General features: G+C 41.3%; 1 protein-coding gene across 9 annotated transcripts in view; it reads right to left on the bottom strand.

The window, feature by feature from the left end:
* Positions 1 to 22564, bottom strand: part of Tnrc6b (trinucleotide repeat containing adaptor 6B) — a 233638-nt gene that overhangs the window by 152842 nt on the left and 58232 nt on the right. For 7 of the 9 annotated variants that reach the window (XM_042265394.2, XM_042265400.2, XM_042265397.2 and 4 more), the window contains exon 4: positions 3631 to 3698. The exons of the other annotated variants lie outside the window; for them this stretch is intronic. In XM_042265394.2, coding sequence (XP_042121328.2) covers positions 3631 to 3698 — 68 coding nt within the window. The remainder of the gene's footprint in view (positions 1 to 3630; positions 3699 to 22564) is intronic. 9 annotated transcript variants of the gene reach the window in all.

Genomic DNA, 22564 nt, shown 5'->3' with positions numbered 1-22564 from the left:
ACCACTGAGCCATCTCTCCAGCCCCCATGGCTTTTTTTACTCACCCATTAAATACATTATGTAATCAAAGTTGTGTAATTTAAATGTAGTAATTAAGGCAATAAACTTGGCTTATCTTATTTGCTATAGTAACTCTCTTAAGGTGGATATCCTCAAAAAAAAAAAAAAAAAAAAAAAGATTGTATTAGACATACCAATAACAAAACTCCACTGAAAAGGGATGGAGAGAGATGGCTCAGTGGGTAAGAACACTTGCTGCTTTTCTAAAGGACTTGAGCTCAATTCCTAGCACCTACACCAGGTAGCTCATAACCACCTCTAACTCTGGCTCCAGGCAATCTGATATTCTCTTTTGGCTTTTATATATCCACAGACATGTGGCATACAAACATGCAGACACACACATAAATAAAAGTCAAACAAATCTTTATAAAAGCAGTATTAGAGTAATATAAGTGTTTATTAATCTAAATATTTATATAATTATAAATATTTAACAAACTAAAAATTTATAAATATTTAATAACAAACTAATATTAATAGTTTAGCACAGAAATTTCTCAATATCAGAAATCTTTTGTTTTGTTTGTTTGCAGGTGTTTGGAATGTTTTTGTTTTGTTTTGAGAAAAGATTTCAAGTAATCCAGGCTAGCTTAGACCTCACTATGTGGCTGAAGGTCCCTGAATGATTCTCCTGCCTCCATCTCCTAAGTGTTGGGATTATAGGCATGAATCATTACACTCAACTTAAAGTCCTTTTTTTTTTTTCCTTTCTGGCAGCCACGGGGAAATCAAACCCAGGGCCTTGCACACAATAGGCAAAGTGACCTACCACTGAGCTACAATCCCAGCACCAGAGTCCATTATTCTTAACAGAATGTACAGAAGCCTAAGTCTTCCTGTTAATAAAACTTAGTTGTACTGAAATAAGCATCCAGAATATAATGTTGTGCTGAGTAATTGTTGTGGTCAATAAATTAAATGGGAAACAAAGAAAGAATGGACCAGCTAATAAAGTAAGTTTAGTCTTTATCCTTATAAGAATTTTCTCTGTGATCTTGAGTAAATTATATAACTTTTGTGCTCCATCTGCCCTCCTTCCATAATTAATAAAGGGTATTTATATAGCCTGTCTTACCAATAAATAAGCAATTTTGGGAGCAATTTCCAAACAAATTTGGAAAAACACTAAGTTAGAGTCTGTCTGGGAGCTGAGTATAGACCACAACGGCAGAGTATTTCTCTGGGTCCAATCACCAGTATAACTGGGGTGGAGTGGGTGGGTGGGGTATGGTGGAATGGCAGGACAGAAACCACAAAACAAACAAATGAAAACTTTATTTTCTCCCGACTCTCACAGAGGGTAATTTCTGCTTAGTAACTTCAATACAGGGTAACAGAGCAGACCCAGAATGAATGAATCAACAAGTGAATGAATGAATCAATGAATGAATGAATGAACAGAAACCAACAAATGAGGGCTGGGACTACACTTTAGTGCTTACCTAGTAAGTTGCAAGACCCTTGATTCCATCCTTAGTGCCAAACCAAACCACAACAACAAAACCTCAGCATTTAGGGGGCTTCTAGAGAATGGTTAAGATATCACACAAGACACTCAAATTTATGAAACCCTCTAAAATATATATGTGTGCAGAACCCCCCCTCCCCACAAGGATTCCTGAGCTCTGGAAGAAGTCAACTCAGGGCAGGTGTTACCAGAGAAGGCCTCTCAAGGTAAAGAAGGTTTGTTTAGGAAATGGGCATCCTTTAAAGAGCAGAACTTTCATTGGTGTCTAGGAAATACTCTTAAAGCCCTTTCATTGTTTTTCCCAACTTCCTATTTCTCATGAGACTTTGACCTTGACTTCTGTTACTGTGTAAACCACAGTCCGCTTCAGGAGCACTGCTCAGGGATAGCAAAAGAACCCACAGAATAATACTATAAGCACCTTAAAGCCAGCAAGATCTGCGATCAAGTCTTAAACTCCACGTTGAGTTGTACTGACATGGCTGATCTGAGTAAAATGGAGACAACATGCTACAAGTGGAAATGGCGCCGGCGATGGAGAGCTGGCTCAGTGGGAAAGAGCCCTAACTGCTCTTCCAGAGGACCCAGGTTTGATTAGCAGCATTCACAAAAACAGCCCACAACCATCTGTAACTCCAGGTCCAAGGGAGTGATGCCTTCTTCCGGCAGCTATGGGAATCAGGCATGCATGTGGTGCACAGACGGACATGCAGGCAAAACATTCATACACATAAAATAAAAATAAGTAAATCTTAAAAACAACCCAGTAACCTAGGTGTAGACCTACCTTGAATACAGAAAGCCTTTGACAAATGGAACTGTGGTTTTTATAGGACAAGATTGTGGGGTACGAGAGTGGGTGGGGGCCATCAAGAAAATCTCCTGAATTACTTCTGCCCTTTCACTGAGACCAAATAGATGTCTGGCATTCTAATTCCCTAAAGAGGAATGGATGCCATCAACCCATCTAAAATGTAAGTGCATTAGACAGACCAGAGCAAAGTTAGGATTTATATTGTGAGCTATTTTTAAAACTGCCAGCTTAGCAAATTAAATGGCTGTGAAGATCTCCTGGTTTCCATTCACAACAAACACACGACAGTGCACTCTCCTTCAATGAGATCTCCTGGTTTCCATTCACAACAAACACAAGACAAGACACTCTCCTTCAATGAGTCTGGCCTGCTGGCAGCACAGTCTATTCTGCATAATTCATTCCTAAGGGGTTAGGAAACATCATTTTCTTAAGATACACCAAAATAAATGATTTTCTAGGGAAAAAAAAAAGAGGGAAAAATACGAAGAAGAGGAGTTTTTCTTTACAGATTTTTGGTAAATCCTATGAATCACCATCCCGTTCAATTTAGGAAACTACTGTCTAAATAAAACTCGAGTTTGTCAGTGCTTTAAGCCCGTCTTAAGTGTTTTTCCTTTTTTAAAAGGGCATATGAAAAACTGGTCTGCTTTGAAACACAATTTTCTAAATCCTATGACAGATGAGGGAAAATAAAATCTATTCAGCACCACTAAAAAGCCACACCAAAGGTGACAAACTGAATTTTAAAACCATTCACCTCTTCAGAAGTTGGAGGTGATAAATCCTGAACTACTGAGAATGTTGGCTAAGTTAATGGTATTCACAGCCCCTGTTCCATCAGATAAAAACTATTTAAATAATGATCCAAAGTGTCAATTATCACTGGAATTGAATTTCAGGAAGTATTATGCACACACTTGGGGTGTGTAGATAGCCCTTAATTGAGCCTCCTTCATGAAGATATTGCTAAGGGAAGGAAGCCCCATTTCATACTTTCTTTGGAAAACACCCAAACTTAATTAGTTCAATTTGGAACATCCTGAGCCTTAAAGCCTTTGCTTAAGCATAACATAAATTCTGATTAGCCAAGTGTGAAAACCAACAAAGCCAACTTTCTTGTCCCTCTAGTTAGTCTATAAATAGAAGTACTGCATCAACAAAGCAACTGGTGTGCTCTCCTATATCTCCGATGTACACACAGCCCAGGAAACTTGCTCTCAGCACACTGAACCAAGTGCGTCCGAGGCTCTGTAAAGGACCCTTTTAATAAACTGTGACTCACTGTTTGCTTTCTTCTCCAGGAGGTGGAGTCTTGCCATGCCCTTCCATTACAAAATCCTCCTGTTCCACCTGCAAAGGCAAGCACCACGGGTCAGCAGCAGTTAGAACTGTGATGTGACTTTCTCCAGTGCCAGGCCCTGCTCTGTGCACACCCACAGGGCCATGTCACTACAGTGTCTAAAACAGAAGTGAGGGCCTGAGACTTTCACTCTCCAGGTTTGTTCACAGCATTTCTCCTTGGGTGAACAGATTTGCAGGATGAAAAAGGAAGAGTGTTGATCAGCAACTCATGCAACTCTGACAAAGGATTAGCATCTGGAACATAAAAGACTATCTAAGAGTCAATGAGAAAATACCAGCCCATGAAAAACCTGCAAACTACTGGTGGGAGTTTCACTGAAGAGAACACATACATGGTCCCTGAACATTCGAAAAGCTGCTTCATTTCATGTCTGTCAGGAAAATACAAATTAAAACCACAAAGAGATACCATTTCACAACCACCAGACTGGGTAAATGACAAAGCCCAGCATCCTGGAGTGTTAGCAGAGGTGAGGAGCATGGCAACTCTCTACTCCTAGTGGGAGGGAAAACTGGTACAACGACTTTGAGAAAGTTTGCCCTTACTTGGTATGTTTGAATACACACTCACCATACAAACTTCAAATACATTTCTAGGTATGTGCTCTGAAGAATCTTTTACACATATATGAAAGTATCTATTTGATATTATATTTTCTGGCCCCCCCATGCCTCAATCAGCCCCCCACCCCCACCCCCCGCCCCGCTCTAAGACAGGGTTTTCTCTCGGTAGACCAGACTGGCTTTGAACTCAAAAAAAACCACATACCTCTGCCTCCCAAGTGTTGGAATTAAAAGCATGCCCAGCAGGCAATAACATTTTTAATAGAAGAAAATGCAGAAATAAATATTCACTGACAATAAAGTAGGTTAGGACATTTTTAGCTACATACTCAACACAACTAAGTTACAAAAATCTAACCTTTGCTGAGAGAAGCAAATCATAAAAGAGTACCTCCATCCCTTTGTATCCACAGAGGACTGGCTCCAGGATTCTCAAGGATACTAAAATCTAAGGAGGCGTAGGACAAAGTGGTACAGAATTTGCATACAACCTATACTAAGATAACACAATATATACCACTTGGTCCAGATTTTCATTTTAAAATTTTATTATTTGTGTATGTATGTACATACATACATATGTGGGAAGGTCAGAGGACAACCTGTGGGGGAGTTGGTTATCTCCTTCTACCATGTGGAGCCTGGGGATTAGACTCAGTGGCTTGGCAACAAGAGTTTTTACCCACTGAGTCTTCTCACCAGACCAATATATTCTTTTTTGTTTAGAATAAGATTTCATGTAGTCCTGGCTGGAACTGAACTTGCTATCGACCTGAGACTAGCCTTGAACTTCTGATTCTCCTGCCTCTAACTAATCTCAAGTGCTGGGAAAACATGAGGCAATCATCATGCTCAGCTCTAGAGCTCTTTTAACACCTAATACAAAATGAATGCTGTATGAATAGCTGTCATTGTTTACAAAACAACAAAACACCTGTACATTCTCAGTGTAAGTACAATCTCTTCTCATACATACATACGTGTGTGTGTGTGTGTGTGTGTGTGTGTGTGTGTATTAGTATAAAGAGTAGAACCCAGTGCCTCACGCATGGTAGGCAAGAATTCTATGACTGAGCTAGAGCCCCTACCTATTTCCCCTGGCCCCAAGTATTTTCTAACTATAACTAGCTGCGTGTTTTGAATAAGGAACTCATACAGGAAGAATGGTCTATACAAATATGGTATGATTATTTATGAATATGTACAAACACACACATGTATATATATATATATATACAAACTCTTGTTATATATAGCCCAGGCTGGCTTCAAACTTATAATCTCCCTTCTTCAGTCTATATACAACTATTTACTTAAAGAAATCTTTATATTTTATGTGTATGGGTGTTGTGCCTACATTTATGTCTGTGCACCACATATGTGCCTAGTGCTCATGGAGGCCAGAATCATTGGATCCCCTGGAATTAGAGTTACAGATGGTTGGAAGTTGCCATGTGGGTGTTTGGAATCAAACCTGGTCCTCTGAAAGAGCTGCCAGTGAGCTTAACCTCTAAGACATTTCCCCAGCACTATTATATACAGTTTTAGACACTGAAAGCTTGAGCATTCCCAATCTGAAAATTTTGTTATTTTGAAACTTGAAGTTTCAGTGTTGAAAGCACTTCAGATTTCTAGATTAGGGATGCATGATCTGTAAATGCTATACACATATCTCAAAACCCAAAAGCTTTAAAGATAAAGGAAATTCAACACACACACACACACACGTGTGTGTGTGTGTGTGTGTGTGTGTGTGTGTGTGTGTGTGTGTATATACATAAGTGAAGAGTTGACTATTAAGAAAGGTAATGATTACTATGAAATCTAGGGTAGTGATTATTTTAGCAAGGGAGAGAATATGATGAGGGAGGGGATTCATTCAGGGAGGATGCATGGGGCTATCTAGGATATGATTATCTTCTATTTCTTGGTTTAATTCCAGCACTCAGGAATCAGAGTCAAGCGAATCTGAGTTTGAGGCCAGCCAGAGCTACACTATGTGGGGGAGGGGGTTCTTCGTAATTATTCTTTTAATTATATATGTGTGTATGTATGTATGTGTGTAATTAATATATATATATATATATATATATATATATATATATTCTTAATACATAGTTTATATAAATTTCAAAGAAATTTTTACTTCCAGTAAACATCTGGAACAGGCATTTTTACGGCTCCATACATTCACAACAGAGAAAGTGACAGAGATAGAGATACTCTATGAATGGGCTTATCAGTCCGTGAGAACTACCTCCCAAAGGCATAATTTAAACACAACAGAAACAAAACACGACTAAGGGAAGGGGTGACGGCTCAGTGCTTCAGAGCAATTGCTGCTTCTGTAGAGGACCTGGGTTTGTTCCCAAGTACCCACATGGTGGCTCACAATCATTCCAGGGTATCTGATACCCTCTTCTGTGCTTGCAGATACCCTCTGCAAGCACAAGGAACTCACATGGTGCACATGGAGACAGACATTCAGGCCAAACATTCATATACAAAATAAAAATTAATAAATCTTTAAAAACAGACATGTCCAGAGATGGGATCACTCCCAATTTAGAAAAAAAAAATCCATTTTTTATGGGACCTAGTGATGTGGAAGACAGACAAGTATTATGGGGTAGTCAGGGTTAGGCACTTGCCACCAAGCCTGACAATGAGTCTGATCCTTGGAACCCACACAGTACAAGGAGAGAACTGACTTCAGCAAGTTGTCCTCTGATTTTCACACATACAATGTGGCATGCATGTAACCACATCACATACTACATAAAAACAAAATAAACACAAGTGCTTTTCAAAGTCACTAGCCAGGTATGGTGGCTCATGGATGTGATCACGACACAAATGCAGGGGTAGCACTGCACGTTTGAGGCTAGCTTGGTCTGTACAATGAGTTCCAGACAGCCACGGCTATGCAGCAAGTATTTTGTGCTGTGTATTTTGTGCATTTAACCATACAAATGTCATCTTTTAATCACGTAGAACAAGGTGTTTTACTGCTAATCAGTACTATAATACCACAATGATGCTAAGCAGCAATAACAGAACGTCTCACCAAACCCTCTGTATCAGCTCCAGACTTCACCACCAGCCCTCATGTTTGAGCTGGTGGCCCAAGAGATCCAAAATGAAACACTACCTTAGTTCCTAAATTTCTTCTCCTATTTATACCCTCTAGTTTTCCCTTTGTCCATTTTTGCACACTTTCATGTGTATGGTGTGCACACGAGTGTGACATTTGCAGGTGTGGGTACACATGCAATGTTGTATATTCATGTGAAGGCCCAAGGTCAATGTCAGGAATCATCCTTGGCCGCTTTTCCACCTTAAGCACCGAGGCAGGGTTTCTCTCAATCAAACCCACAGTCTGTTGGTATGATTAGTCTCACTAGCCAGCTTTCTATAAGGATCTCATCTCTACCTTCCAAGGCTGGAATTATGAAAGGGCTGCCACACCCACCTGGCATTCATGTGTGTCTGGGAACCCAAAGTCCTGTGCTCATGCTTGTGTAGCATGCACTCTGGCCACTGAACCCTCTCCCTAGCCTCCAAGATCTCCTGATTCTTATGTGAATAGTACCACATGTACTAAGATCCCTTAACAAGAAACCTATAATTATACGGGAGACTTAATTTCTCTTCCTTAATCTCACATTCAATGAGACTCCAAGACTTACTTGTCCCTGCGGCATTGAGCAGGTGTTAAGCATTGTTAAAGCACTCTTAAAAACTGTTAAAATCATGATTAGTGTTGGTAAGTTCTTCAAGTTCTTCTCATAAGCACTCCATCTGAAGTTCATTTTCTTGTACATAAGCAAATATTGGGGGTGGGTCGTCGTGTTCACTCACTAATGTTGAGCTACTGTAATCTCCCTTGCTGCCCCGTCTTCCTTAAGCAAAAGGACTGTCGGTCCAACAGCCAGATGCCTGCTCTTACTCCAGCACCAGCTGTTTTAAACACTCCTCTGACACATTCAGGAAAACACATGATGGTCCAGCTGCGTGCTTTGGCTCCTGTAAGTACAAGGCCCAGCAAGGACTGTTTCAAACAGATGTTTGGCCATCAGAAACCTCAGAGAATCGAGGTGACCCTGCAGCCAGAGAAGGTGCACTTTCCCTAGTGGCCTACCAGAGAGAATTCCGTGATTGGCAGGAGAGGGACACTGCTGACTAGTGCAAACACAAACCCTCATTTGCACAAGAGCTTTGCTATGATGGGTACAAATACCCCTTCTCTGGCTGTATAAGTAAGCAGACTTGGTTGAACACTATACTCATAAAAGGCTCTTCACAAGCAGTTTTTCTTTGCCCTTTCAGGCTCAGTTGGAAATGAGAAAACAACAGTGAAGCAGTGACAGGCAGTAGAGAGGCAGCAATAGCGGAACAGCTGGAAGGCAGAGCTGAGAAGCCACAAGTCGCCAGATGCCTGAAGCTGAACAGAAGGCAGAGCTGAGCAGTGGGTAGGCTGAGCTGTACACACAGAAACACATGCACATGCATACACCACACACATGCAGAAAACAACAACAAAAGGTAGTTGTCATCTGAAGAATGACAGCTGAATTACTCCTTTGGTCTTCATATATACCCACACACATGTACCTGCACACACAAAAACAAGACACTGCAATTCATAACACAACAATTTCCATCTCAGGTAAGGTGTTTCAGTCAGCAACCGCTGGTGTTGCGTGATGTGACAGCATCTGCAATGCAAAGCATGCACGTTGTGTGTCAGAATCAAGGCTGCACTGGAGCTGGCCAATCCAACAGTGGCAAGCACTGCCCCAAACACCTTGTGTCCAGCATACATTGGACTCTGCATTAATTTTTGTTTGATACATGTCCAGAAATCGTTTATTGTAGTCAAATTTTCACAACCCTCACATTCTCGACCTGTCTCAAACAGGTGGCCTATCTCTCTTTTACTTCAGCTAGGAAACAGGCAGACTGGGCTCTGGGCCTCACCAACAATCTGTATTGCTTCACCCCAACATCCACTCTGAAAATGAAAAAATCCTAAAATTGGACTTTGCCCACAAAAATTCCCCTACTTCTCCCTTCCACTAAAATTTACAAGAAGTCTTCATAACTTGTTTTCAGGGGGCTCTTTTCAGAAGTCCCTTTGGATTGTAACACACAGGAACACAGAATATTTCCTTCTCAATATCCCAAATTTGCTCCTCAGCTGACTTGCTCTTAGGACGTCCCTGTCTTGCCAACCCCGTTTCATCTACAACATCTGCCCCCGGGTCGCAGAGCACTGCTGTAGAAAGTGACCAAGTCCGTCTTCCTTCCACCTCCGTGCTGCCTGGAGGGCCACCGGCCTCTGGAGCCTCCTGGCTGTCACTTTTATTTTCTAGGGACATCTAGCACTTCCTTCTCTGTCCTCCACCTCTACCCTGCAGAGCCTCCTACAGTGCCTTCTATGACCCTTTGTTCTATTTTCCCTTGGGGTGAGCTTGGGATAGACAGAAACAACGTAATCTTTGTGGACAGAACACAGTCCTCCAACATGGGCATTCATTCATTCAATGCACTTTCCAAAGCCCTTTTTCCAAAAGGTAGACACTAGGTTGAAGGAATGAATGAATGTCCCATCTACACAACCACATTTCTCCTACACAGTTAGTACTTTTTCTACAATTCCCATCCACAAGGCCTAAGACTTTCTTGAGAACTTATTCCACACAAAGCCTCTCTTTTATTCCTCTGAACTTAACTACAAACCTGTGTTTTTTACTCATCCCCTCCCCTTCCTCTACTGCTCTGCCAGGCCAACGTCATTCCCTGTATCCCAATCTTGATCTAAACTAACTTCTCCGCTTTCTCTGGGTCTTCCTCCCTGTGTAAGGTACTCTTCTTTCTCTTGCACCCATTCCCCATCGTCAGTAAGCCCGTCTCTTCAATAGACACGTGGCTTGCAATCTCTCTTAATCTAAAAATTTATTTTTGGCTTTGTGGTGCCTCAAATTATCCCCTATTAATTAAAACAACAACAACAACAAAAAAAAACCCTATCCTATCTTTTACCACCTGCAACTCAAAATCTTCTAGCCTCCCAAATGCTAGGATTACAGGTATGTGTCACCCCAGACAGTTCTTCCTCCTCCTCCTCCTTCTTTTTTTTTTTAAGATTTATTTATTTTTGGTGGCATACACCTTAAATCTCAGCACTTGAGAAGCAGAGGCAGGTGGATTTCTCTGAGTTTGAGGCCAGCCTGGTCTACAAAGTAAGTTCCAGGACAGCCAGGGCTGTTACACAGAGAAACCCTGTCTCAAAAAAAAAAAAATTATTTTTGTGTTTGACTGTTTTGCCCACATGTCTGTAAGTATACCAGATGCATGCAATGCCTGCAGAAGCCAGAAGAGGGAGCCTCTGGACTGGAGTTAGTCAGCTGTGAGCTGCCATAGTGCTGGGAACCAAATGCTAGTCCTCTGCAACTGCTGAGCCACCTCTCTAGGCTCGTGCCTGTTTTAACTACCCAAATCTGTATGAGCAGACCACAGTCAGTATTTCTATTTCTTACTAGTAGCCTGATTTTTTAAATTATTTAAATTAGCAATGAAGATTGCTTCACTGCCTGATTAACTGATTTCTACAAAGCTGGGCAAGTGCTCTACCCTAACTCGTGTGTGTGTGTGTGTGTGTGTGTGTGTGTGTGTGTGTGTGTGTTTAAATATCAAATAACTCCTCACCAATCCTTTTCTCCCTTTCTTTTCTAGCCTCCCAATGTAAGTCATGATTTTTCTTTAAATCAGTGTTCATATCAAACATTGCTACTAGTAAGTAAATAACACATACAGCTGAGTCACATGGATTGATATAACTCAATTATCTTTCTGTACAAGCCTCCCTCCCCAAAAAGCAGCAGAGAGAGCTTGCATGCTACCATAGTTGCTACCCAGAAGTTACATGGCACTCTAAATTCTGTTTGGGGTACCCTGTTGTTTTTCTAAAACCTTCTGTGATACTTAGTTTCCTTAAAATGCAAACCACTAAGTACAGCTCTCTTCGCTGACTGAACTTGTACTGGACAGGTACTTCAATCAAGTGCCTCGCTCCTTCAGGTGCAGGGCATTTCCTCTCCTTAGTGACAATTTCCTCCCCTCTACTTTCTGTTCTCTCTCCTCTTAGAAATCCTGTTACTTAATGTTCAGTTCTGGGGTTGATCCACTTTCTTTTCACTTCTCCATGTATATCTGACCAATATTTTTCATCTTTCTTTCTGAGGATTTCTCCCAACTTTATCTTCCAACACATAGCATACATGCGTATTTTGTATGTGGTACTGGAGAAGGAACCCAGAATCTGATACAAGCTCGATAGGTACTCTAGTACTGTAGTAGTACACTCTTAGCCCTCATACCCATTTACTGTACAATTGACTGGCATTAAGCATATTCACATTGCTGTGTAATGACTACTCTCCATCACCAGAACTTATAAACAATGTTTCTCATCTGAAATCCAGCATTATTTAACAACACTCGGTCTCTAGAAGCTGCCATCCACTGTGCCTTGAGTTTCTACAAATACGACAACTCCAGGTTAAGTAGGATGATACGTTTGTCTTTTTGTAACTGCTTATTTCAATTAGCATAGTATCACCTATGTTGCAAGCATGTGTTGGGGATTTTCTTCCTTTTTGAGGATAAATTGTGTTCCATATGTATATGCCACATTTTTATCCATTATTCACCCATTAAAAACATTTTAATTGCTTTTCATTTTTTGGACTTTGTAAATGACACTGTTACAAACACGGGTGAGCAAGTATTTGTTTGCATCCCTTTTTTCAATTCCCAATAAATGTATATGATTATGATTTGTGTGTGTGTGTGTGTGTGTGTGTGTGTGTGTGTGTGTGTGTGTGTGTGATGCCATGGTGTGTATGTACAGGTCAGAGACTACCCTGTGGAGTCAGTTCTCTGTTTCTGCCTTTATGTGGCTTACCAGGCATGGTGGAAGAACCCTTATCTACTGATCCAACTTGCTGGCTCCCCAATGAATTGTTTTGTTTTGTTTTGTTTTTCAAGACAGGGTTTCTCTGTGTAGTTTTGCGCCGCCTACTGAATTTTTATTACTCTTATTATTCCCTGACCTCTCCTAACACTTAATAAAGGAGCCACTATCCTTTTGAAATTCTTTTCTGCCTTGTACTCCCATATAGACTTCCATTATATTTCCCTTTCTGTCCCTCACCCAATATTGGGGCCTGTGGAATGATTACTTAGACTCGGAAAGCTTTTCCCCAATACTGTTACACGAAAGCTTTCTCTCCATCATTTAGACATCCGCTCCTGTGCCACTCTCTCTGACTGCAGCTGAAGCACCTTCCATACTCAATCACTCTCTTGACGAACACAGATCACTCAGAAGGACCTCTTACTTGTTCGTGTGTTTTGCTGTCTGGTTCTGCATCAACAATGCAAATTCCTGAGTCAGACACTCTGAATGTCTTCTTCACTGTAAGCCTGGCACAAATACGATATCTGATAAAGCTATGCTGACTGAATTCTAGTTCTTGTTTCCCTATTCCCTAAGCATGCATTTCTCCCAGCATCTGTCCTTGAACATGTCTCTCCACATTCTGCCACAGCAATTTAATCTAATCTCACATGTTCACCTATTACATCTGGGTGATTCCCGATTCTGTCTTGCATCCTCAGCCATCCTATCCTTCAGTCATATGTCTTTATCTGGAGGACAGATTCAGCAATAAGGATAGTATACCGTGTGGGAAACAGCATTCTTTCTCTTCATTTCCAAACTTGTTTTTCTCATGGGTCTTGTTGTTACTGAGGGTTAGGATCAGAGCTGGAGCCTTGACAGCCCTAGTAAGTGAGGCCCTGCTACCAGTCCTCAATAAGCCAATCGAACAGGTAAGTAATGGGGAAAAGCAGAGAAAGGCAATTTAGAGAATGTAGCCACAATGGAAAGAGAAGCAAAGAGCTTGAGTGACCTGATCCACCCAGCTCCAGTGCATCTTTGGGGTCCTGACATGAGGCGTGTATTTAAACAGAAGGTCTCAAAGTTCTACCTCTGCTTCCCAAATGCTGGAATCAGAGGCATATGCTTCCATGAAAGTTGAAAAATTAATGAAATTCAATTTAACAACTGTCCTGCTGCTTTTTACATCCTACTGAGAAATTTTCACAACCTCACAGGGCCATGAAAGACATGTTCCATGTGTCTTCCAAAGACTTTATACTTTTGGCCCCACACTCAGATCTATGGATCACCTCAACTGGGTTTTATGTATGGTAGGTAACATGGAGGTCCATGCAGTCACATATGGTTACCTAGTTATTCTAGCATTCTTTTCTCTCTCTCTCTCTCTCTCTCTCTCTCTCTCTCTCTCTCTCTCTCTCTCTCTCTCTCTCTCTCTCTCCCCCTCCCATTCTCTCTCTCTCCCTCCCATTCTTTCTCTCTCTCTCTCTCTCTCTCTCAGATAATTCTTCAGCGCCATGTGTGCCACCATGTTTCCTACCATGATAATGGAATAACTTCTGAAACTGTAGCAAGCCCCAGTTAATTAAATGATTTTTTTTTTTGGGGGGGGGGGTAAGAGTTGCCTTTCTCCTGGTGTCTTTTCACAGCAACAGAACACTGACTAAGACAATTACTTTTTGTGTTTCTCAGTGCTGGGAATAAACCCAGGGGGTCTTGTAAATGCTTAGCTTATGTTCTAGCCCCAAGCTCTACCCCATCTCAAGAAGAAAATTTAGACGAACAACAAATTTCAGTGAAATAGCCATTTAAGATCAATTTGACATTTCTTCTTAGAGAGAGGCGAGAAGCTTCTAATACTTAAGAAGTAAAGGAAATTAACCCTGAGCTTCTCAGGAAGCTCCTGGCATGTACAATATCCATAAGGCCGTTCCCCAAGATGTAATAACTGCTGGAAAAGAAGATACTCTTACATAGAAGCTACCTGTAAGTTGCCAAGGGGACTCCAGGGATGGAGGTTTCATGAGGTATCACCCAGGCTTGGCTTTTGGTGATGCAGGGACTAGCGAGTCACCCATGCTCTTGTAAACAACTCTGACAAACTAATGGAAAACTAACAATATGCTACAAAATGAAGGACTATGAAAACATTATAGTAAGTGAAAGAAGTTCCTCACAAGAGAAAAAAAAACATATGATTTTATGTATATAAAATATCCAGCCAGGTGGTGGCGGCGAATGCCTTTAATCCCAGCACTTGGGAGGGAGAGGCAGGTGGATCTCTGTGAGTTCGAGGCCAGCCTGGTCTACAGAGTGAGTTCCAGGACAGCTAGGGCTACACAAAGAAATCCTGTCTTGGAAAAAAAAATATCCAGAACACACAATTCCATTTAGGCAGGGAGTTGATTAATAGTTGCCTTAGGCCAGAGGAAATGAATGGTGAGTGATGGCTACAGACCTAGAATTTTCTTTTGGGAGTAATGAGAATATTCTAAAATTGTACTAGTTATTTGTCTTGGTTAGTTTTTTTTCTTTTAAAAATTTATTATTTAATTTCCTGGTTAATTTTAACTGTCAACTTCATACAATCTATTATCACCTGGGAAAAGAATCTTAATTGAGGAAATGCCTGTATCAGATTTGTCTCTGAGTATGTCTGTGGCAGACTGTCTTCACTGTTAATTGATGCCCACTGTGGGCAGCAGCATTCACTAGACAGGAAGTCCTGAATTGTGTAAGATAACTAGCTGAGCATAAATCTGCCTGCCAGACAGCAAGCAGCATCCTCCATTTTCCCTGCCTTGTTTCTTTGGCTTTGAAGTGGGTTCTTTGGTCAGAAACAATAATATATGAAATAGCAAGCAGTCCTATTTTCATGATCCTGCCTTGACTTCCCTCAGTGATGGACAGTGAATTAGATTTGTAAGTCAGAATGTTTTATCACAGCAAGAGAAATGAAACTAGAAAGTGACTGTATAATTCTGTGAACATGGTTAAAAACTACTAAACTAATACTTTAAAATGGGTGAAGTTTATGTGTCTGTGCATAGGTATGCAAGGAGAACTGAACTCAGGGTTTTCTTTACACATACTAAATATATGCTTTACCACTGAACTAGAGCTCCAACCAAGTGGGTAAACTTAGTGGCTTATGAAATAGACTTCAATAAAGCTGCTTGAAAAAGTAAAGAAAGACACCCAAGATAATTCTTGCCCATGCCAGAGTTCCACACGGTCTGAAACAGTTGCTATAGTTCTACACTCAGAGCCTGGACTCCTCTGTTCCTATAGGCTGCAAATGTCCAAAACACCACACATAGTTGCCCTCCTTCCTTCCTTCTTTGCTCTGTCTGTTTCTATCTCTGTCTCTATCTCTACTGAAGCCCCAAATGCCTACCAAATATTTTCTCTGGGGTGCCTGGAGGTACCCCAATACTTCAAACTCAGAACTCACCCATACACAGTTTTAAAAAAAAACCAACAGGACAGTACTACATCTCAGCAGCAGTCACTTGACTAGCACGCAGGCCTGGGATCAACCCCAGAATCACAAAAAGAAAAAACCAAACCAACCCAAAGCACAGTAATAACAAGAGTAACAACAGCTACAACAAAGTCCTCCTCTTCTCTATTACTTCTTACCAGCCAAGTCATCCTTCCCATATTGTCTCAGCTGCTCCCATCTACTCCTGAACATGCTTCTGTGAGTCCCCCACTCTTCAGACCCACGAAACCTTATATAATTTGCTAAGCAGACTCAGTCTAATGCAGAGACACCCAAACTTATAAAAAGCCAAAGGGATCTGAACTTTTTAAAAAATAATATAAATATTAATGTGTATTTATGTCCAAATCATCTTGCTTAACTGTCATTAGTGATAAGTAAATCAACAGATCACTGTGTTCAGTGTAGAAAAAGACTAAATTTACTTTGGAACACTCTATGTAGACCAGGCTAGCCTTGAACTCATAGAGATACACCTGCCTTTGCCTCTCAAATGCTGGGATTAAAGGTGTGAGTCACCACACATAGGATTAAATCTTTTATTTGTAGTGAATAGTGAGATGCATGGCTACTTAAATCTATAGTTGTAACTTTTAGCTTTATTTTCTTTTTTATTATAAATGTTTAAACAAAAATATGGAGATACTATCAAAAACATAACTACCCAGTGCCATGGTGATTTTTACTATACTCACTTTAGATTTCATTCAAAGAAACCAACATTCCAAACTACAGATATACTTTTTATAACCACTAAGCTAATACCAACTCATTTAGAATATCAACCTAAATTAAACTAAACTTAAATAAGAAATGGCGGTCAGGCCTGGTGGCACAGACCTGTGACAATGCACTTGAGAGGTTGAAGGAGGAGAATCACTGAGGCAGGAGGATTACAAAGTCAGGCCTGCTTGGGTAACTATGAGACTGTGTCTCAAAATAAAAAGTAAGAAGAGGTGTGAGGACATAACTTAGTGGTAGAGTGTCTGGCATGCATGAGGCCCAGGCTTCTAATCCCTAGTATGAGAGAGGAAGAAAAATATGATTTAGAAAAAAAAAAATAGCCATGGAGTTGAAAATTGTGGGGGGCCATCCCACCCCCACTTTTCCCCAGAGTACTCTTGAGTAGGAGCAGCAGGAAATACTAGATAGAAGTAAAGAGGGGAGAGAAACAGATAGAAAATACAGGATAGCCTTAGGAGGCCCTGGATCCTAATCCATTGGGTCTCAACTGTCTCTGCCAAAGGGTTTTTAAAGGAATGCCAAGGGGTGGAGCAAAAGACCTTCTCCCCCCAGCACAGCCAAGTGCAGACCATCTCAGACACCTGCACTCAGGTCCGAGGTCCAGTCATTGTCTTTATGCAGACCTGCTGGGTAAAGCCACGAGGAAACCCGAATGGGCTCCAACAGAAAATGATCATCATAGTCCGTTCTTCATAAGCAACATAAAGGAGGAGCCAGGCACAGTGGTGCACACCTTTAATCCCAGCACTCAGGAAGCAGAGGCAGGTGTTCAAGGCCGACCTGGTCCACATAGTGAGTTCCCGACCAGCCAAAACTATATAGTGAAGCCTTTTCTCAAAAACAAAAAAGTAAATGGAAGAGCACAGTGACATGCACCTGTAGTACCAGTTACTCAGCAGGCTGAAATAGGAGCATTACTTGAGCATAGGAGTTCCAGGCCAGCCCGTGCAGTATATCAACACTTCTACTCTAAACAAAAAAGGCCAGGTATGGTGACACACGCCTTTAATCCTAGCACTCAAGAGGCAGAGGCAGGTGGATCTCTAATTCCAGGCCAGCCTGGTCTAGCGAGAGTTCCAGGACAGCCAGGGCTACACAGGGAAACCTTGTCTCAAAAAATCTCGGGGGGGGGGGGGGGGGCACACGGGAGGGATATAGGGCTGGTAATATGGTTCAATTAGTAAAGGCATTTGCAACCTAGCCTTGATGACCTGAGTTCTATCCTTGGAACATTGATGGCTGAAAGAGAGAAATGACTGGCAAGATGTCCTCTGACCTACACAAGCATGCTATGGGGCACACACACAGACACACAGACCAGGAGACTAATCCCCCCCCCACAGACACACAGATATATATATAAACACACACAGACACACACACACACACAGACCAGGAGACTACCCCCACACACAGACACAGACACAGACACACACACACACACACACACACACACACACACACACACATATATATGAACACACACAGAGACAGACACAGAGACACAGAGACACCAGGAGACTTCCCTACACACACACACACACACACACACACACACACACACACACACACACACACACGCACGCATACGAGACTACCCCCAGAAAGGTGGTAGTTGCTTCCTAATCATGTGCACCCTCCTCATATCTCACATTAGTACCTTCTTTGAAAGCTTAAGACCCAAAGGAACTCGGCATGCAAGCTGGGTTGGGTCAATTATTCTCTTACTCCCCGTTTTTCTGAAACAGGATCTTACAGTGTTGCCCAGGTTGACCTTGAATTTATAATTCTCCTGTCTCAGCCTGAGTGTTGGAATTATGGTTATGTGCTACCATGTAGGGCTCAGATTCTCTTTCTTTGGAAACCTCAAGGTCAAGATACAAATATTTTAGTCTATCTCCTCCATCAAGACTAGTCAAAGCAAACTGTCAAGTAAAATGAGGATTTCATTTCCCTTTTCCAAATCTGCTGCCTATTCTGGAAACTCTGCAGTCTAAAATCATCCAGTCTCTTGTCACCCCTCTTCTTCAATCTGGCATCTAGCACTCTGATCACCATGTGGTAAAGACAGCCTTGAGTATTTTGCCAATCTTCTCACTGAGAGGCAGTAATGTTGCCCTTGCCCTTTAAATCTGGAGCCGTTCTGAGACTTGCTTTAATTTGACAGAACATGGAGGACTTCTGAGGCTGGGCCTTAAGGTATCTGTGGCTTCTGCATTCTTGGAACATACCCTGGTGGATCCCTGCCACCCTAAGGCAAGTAGAGAGGTCACATGGAGATGCTCCTCAAAGCTTAGTCAACAGCTTCAAGCTGAGCTCCCAACTGGCAGCTGACACTGGCTGCCAGCCCTAGGTTGAGTTGTTCTGGACATTTCTGGACAACTGGGCATCCAGTTGATTGCAGAGCCAGCCAGTACAACATTGGAGCAGAAGAACTGCCCTACTCAGCTCAGCCAACCACCAAGTCTTTTAAAGACAGCACAAGGCTGCTGTGCTAGAGTTTTAAAATATGTAAAGAGACTTCATTTTTTAGAGCCAATTAAGTTACAAGAAAATTGTAAAGACAGAGCATTCCTATATATACCCTGAACCTAGTCTATGCTCATTACTACCCTGGTCCTAACTTGGTCCATTTGTCACAGTTAAAGTACCACAATGACTCATTATCATTTACTGAAGTGCATATTCCACTGAGATCTTATTAGTATTTACACACATCCCTGGATCCCACTTAGGACAGCACACTGCATGTAGTCATTGTGTTTCCTTAGGCTCCTCTTGGCTTTTCTTAGACGTTTTCATTTTCCTTGATAACTGTGGTCAGGTATTTTGTAGAACACCCTTACAATGGGATCATTTTTTTTTTCTGAGTAGAGTAGGGCAATGGGTTTAAAGAAGTGCCACTTCTCACTCCTTCAAGAGTGGAAACATGACGTCACTGACGATGTTGAACTTGATCCTCTGGCTGAAGGGTGTTTGCCAGGTTTCTCCACTATGTGAAGCCACATTAAAGGAGTAGGAAGTTACTACCCACATCCTTCAGAGTGGAGTATCTACATAATCATTTCAGATTCTTGTGTTCTGGGGTCCGAATTGATTTAATAAGTTCTGGTGTATATTCAATACATAATAGGATATCTGAACACACTCAAATTATTTAGCACTTTCTGCCATATTTTACTATATATGTGCCATGCCACAGTTCTGTCTACTTATAACACTGTTCCACCTCTACCCACCTACACACAAACCAGGAAAACAAAATCCTTTTATTCTTCCTTGAAAGCCAAGACCAAGTGTTCCCTCTTCACTGTGGAGCTTCCTTCCAGGAAGAATTCAATGTTTTAAGGTAGATATACATTTAATAGCAGTATCACAGCCCATGTATGATTCTCAAGCAGACTAAAAGTTCTCAGCATGCAAACACCATGTCTTACATAACCTGGCGCACCTACAGCTAGGATAGAGCAAATAGTTAAATATCCATTAAATGCTTCTAAACTTAATCAACTAGATGCCTATAAAAGTTCATTATTTTTGGCGGGCGGTGGTGGAGCACCTTTAATCCCGGCACTGGGGAAGTAGAGCCAGGTGGATCTCTGTGAGTTTGAGGCCAGCCTGGTCTACATACAGAACGAGTTCCAGGACAGGCTCCAAAGCTATACAGAGAAACCCTGTCTCAAAAAAACAAAAAACGAAAGTTCATCAATAAAAGGAAGGCTAACACCAAACAAGTAAGGTCCAAGATATGTCAGCAAATCTGCAATAGAGCTAAATCTCTGTTAATACACAGTTCCACTCTGTTGTAGCTAGACAAGGCACCAGAGAAAAGATCATTCCATGAGTGAGAGCCACATATGACAGATAAAATACATTTCAGGTCAATAAGCATATAAATGTCAAATGAAGTAGGTCAAACACACCTCTAAGGGAATAGGGAATCAAATACATAACTCCTACCTTTACATTTTCTGATGTGCTGTTAAAGACTTTACAGAACATAATTCTCATACTTAACCTCTGCAAGTGTGGAACAAAAGACTGACTCATGCTAACTGTTAACTGTATTCAGTATTCTGTCTTGTATACAACAGGGAAATTCACTAAGAAGTAGTCCTTGGGGAAAACATAAGGAATAGTCACTGTGCCTCTGAAAGAAATATTAAGGGCTTCTAGAGTTCTACTATGACAACTCTGTTGATGTGTATGTTTTTAGTATTTATAATAGACAGTTTCACTAAAAAAAAAAAAATCTTAATTCCAAGACTGTTGTTGGCCATATAAAATTGCACTCAGGGTAAAGATAGGCAATAGTCATAAACTAATGTGAAACTAACATTCTTCTTGTTTCCACTTAAAACAGTAGCACATCAATCACTAAAAATCAAATCATGCCAGGCAGTGGTGGCGAAGCCTTTAATCTCAGCACTTGGGAGGCAGAGGCAGGCGGATCTCTGTGAGTTCAAGGCCAGCCTGGTCTACAGAGCTAGTTCCAAGACAGCTAGGGCTACACAGAGAAACCCTGCCTCGAAACACCAAAAATAAACAGATAAATATATATCACTATTTATATGGACAACTCTGTGTGTCAGCACCCAGGACAGTTCCTGGCACACAACAAGTGGTCAGCAAATACTTGCTGAATTAGTAAGAGACAGAGAGAGGAGGAGCAAGAAAAAGAGGTAAAAGTAAAAATAAGCAATGAGACAGGTGTGGCATGTGCCTATAATTCTATCATTTGGAGGCTGAGGAATGAGAACTGAGTTTGAGGCCAGACTGGCACAGAGAGTTTAAAATAGCCTGCCTACAATAGATGGTGCCTTAAGAAAGAAAGAAAAAAAAAAAAAGGTAATAATAGGGTAAGTGAGAGAGATCAGGTAAATGTGCTTTTTGTGTAAACTTGGTGACCTGACTTCAAGCCCCAGGAACCCATAAAAATGTGGACTCCAGCCAGGCGGTGGTGGTGCATGCCTCTTTAATTCCAGCACTGGGGAGGCAGAGCCAGGTGGATCTCTGTGAGTTCAAGGCCAGCCTAGTCTACAGAGTTGAGATCCAGGACAGGCACTAAAACTACACAGAGAAACCCTGTCTCAAAATACTGAAGAAGAAAAAAAAAAAGGTGGACTCCATCAAGTTGTACTCTGACCTCCACAAATGTACTATGGAATATGTGTCCACAAACTCATCCTGTGATAAGATAATAAATTTTAAAAAATTCAAAAATAATGCAACAAGCAATAATGGAAAGAACACATTTCCATAATTTAGGAATTATCTATGATTTACCTATTGAGGGCTTTTAAAGCTACTGCCTGCTTATCTCTTTTTGGCAGAAAAAAAAAAAAAGAATCTTCCTAAACTCAAGCAATTAAAATCTAGAGTTCCCAACTCTAGACAAATATATAATCTGTGAATGTAAGCATCTCTCTCCAAGAAAAAAGCCTGGAAAATACTGCACAGTTCTGGAGACCCTCTTCATGAGGAACTTACGCTCCGAGAAAGCTGCCCTTCCTTAGGCCCACCCTAGCACATTCTCTTGGTATCTTGTAAATGTATTTGGCCAGTGTACTCATATATAACTTTTCTTAATATCTGCTCCATAATTTCAGTAACTCCAAACCTTTCCCCTCAAGAAATCTTGTCATTCCAAGTCCTCAATTACATATTCCACTCTCTAGATCAGTGATTCTATTTCCAAGGCAAAACAAAGAAAAGCTAAACTCTCTTTCCTCTCAATATCAGCTCCCCCACCCCCACCCCCATCAAGTAGGAGCAGGATCTGACCTGAGCTCAGATATGATAGCACATTAATTCCTAGCTTCCATCAAGATTGCAAATCTGATGGCCCTTTTATATTTCCACTGTTCCTTCCACTCATTCTTCTCCTCTTTTTTCAAGCAAAGCACAGCCTTCTCCAGTCTTAAAAAAATTTTTTTTGAGCTGTGAGTGGTGGCGCACGCCTTTCACCCCAGCAATCCGAGGCAGAGGCAGATGGATCTCTGAGTCTGAGACCAGCCTGGTCTACACAGCAAGTTCCAGGACAGCCAGGCCTACATAGAGAGAACCTATCTGAAG

The sequence above is a fragment of the Peromyscus maniculatus genome, chromosome 20 (assembly GCF_049852395.1).
Source record: "Peromyscus maniculatus bairdii isolate BWxNUB_F1_BW_parent chromosome 20, HU_Pman_BW_mat_3.1, whole genome shotgun sequence".
NCBI lineage: Eukaryota > Metazoa > Chordata > Mammalia > Rodentia > Cricetidae > Peromyscus > Peromyscus maniculatus.
The sequence above is the reverse complement of the archived record's forward strand: the minus strand, read 5'-3'. Positions and strand labels throughout refer to the sequence as shown.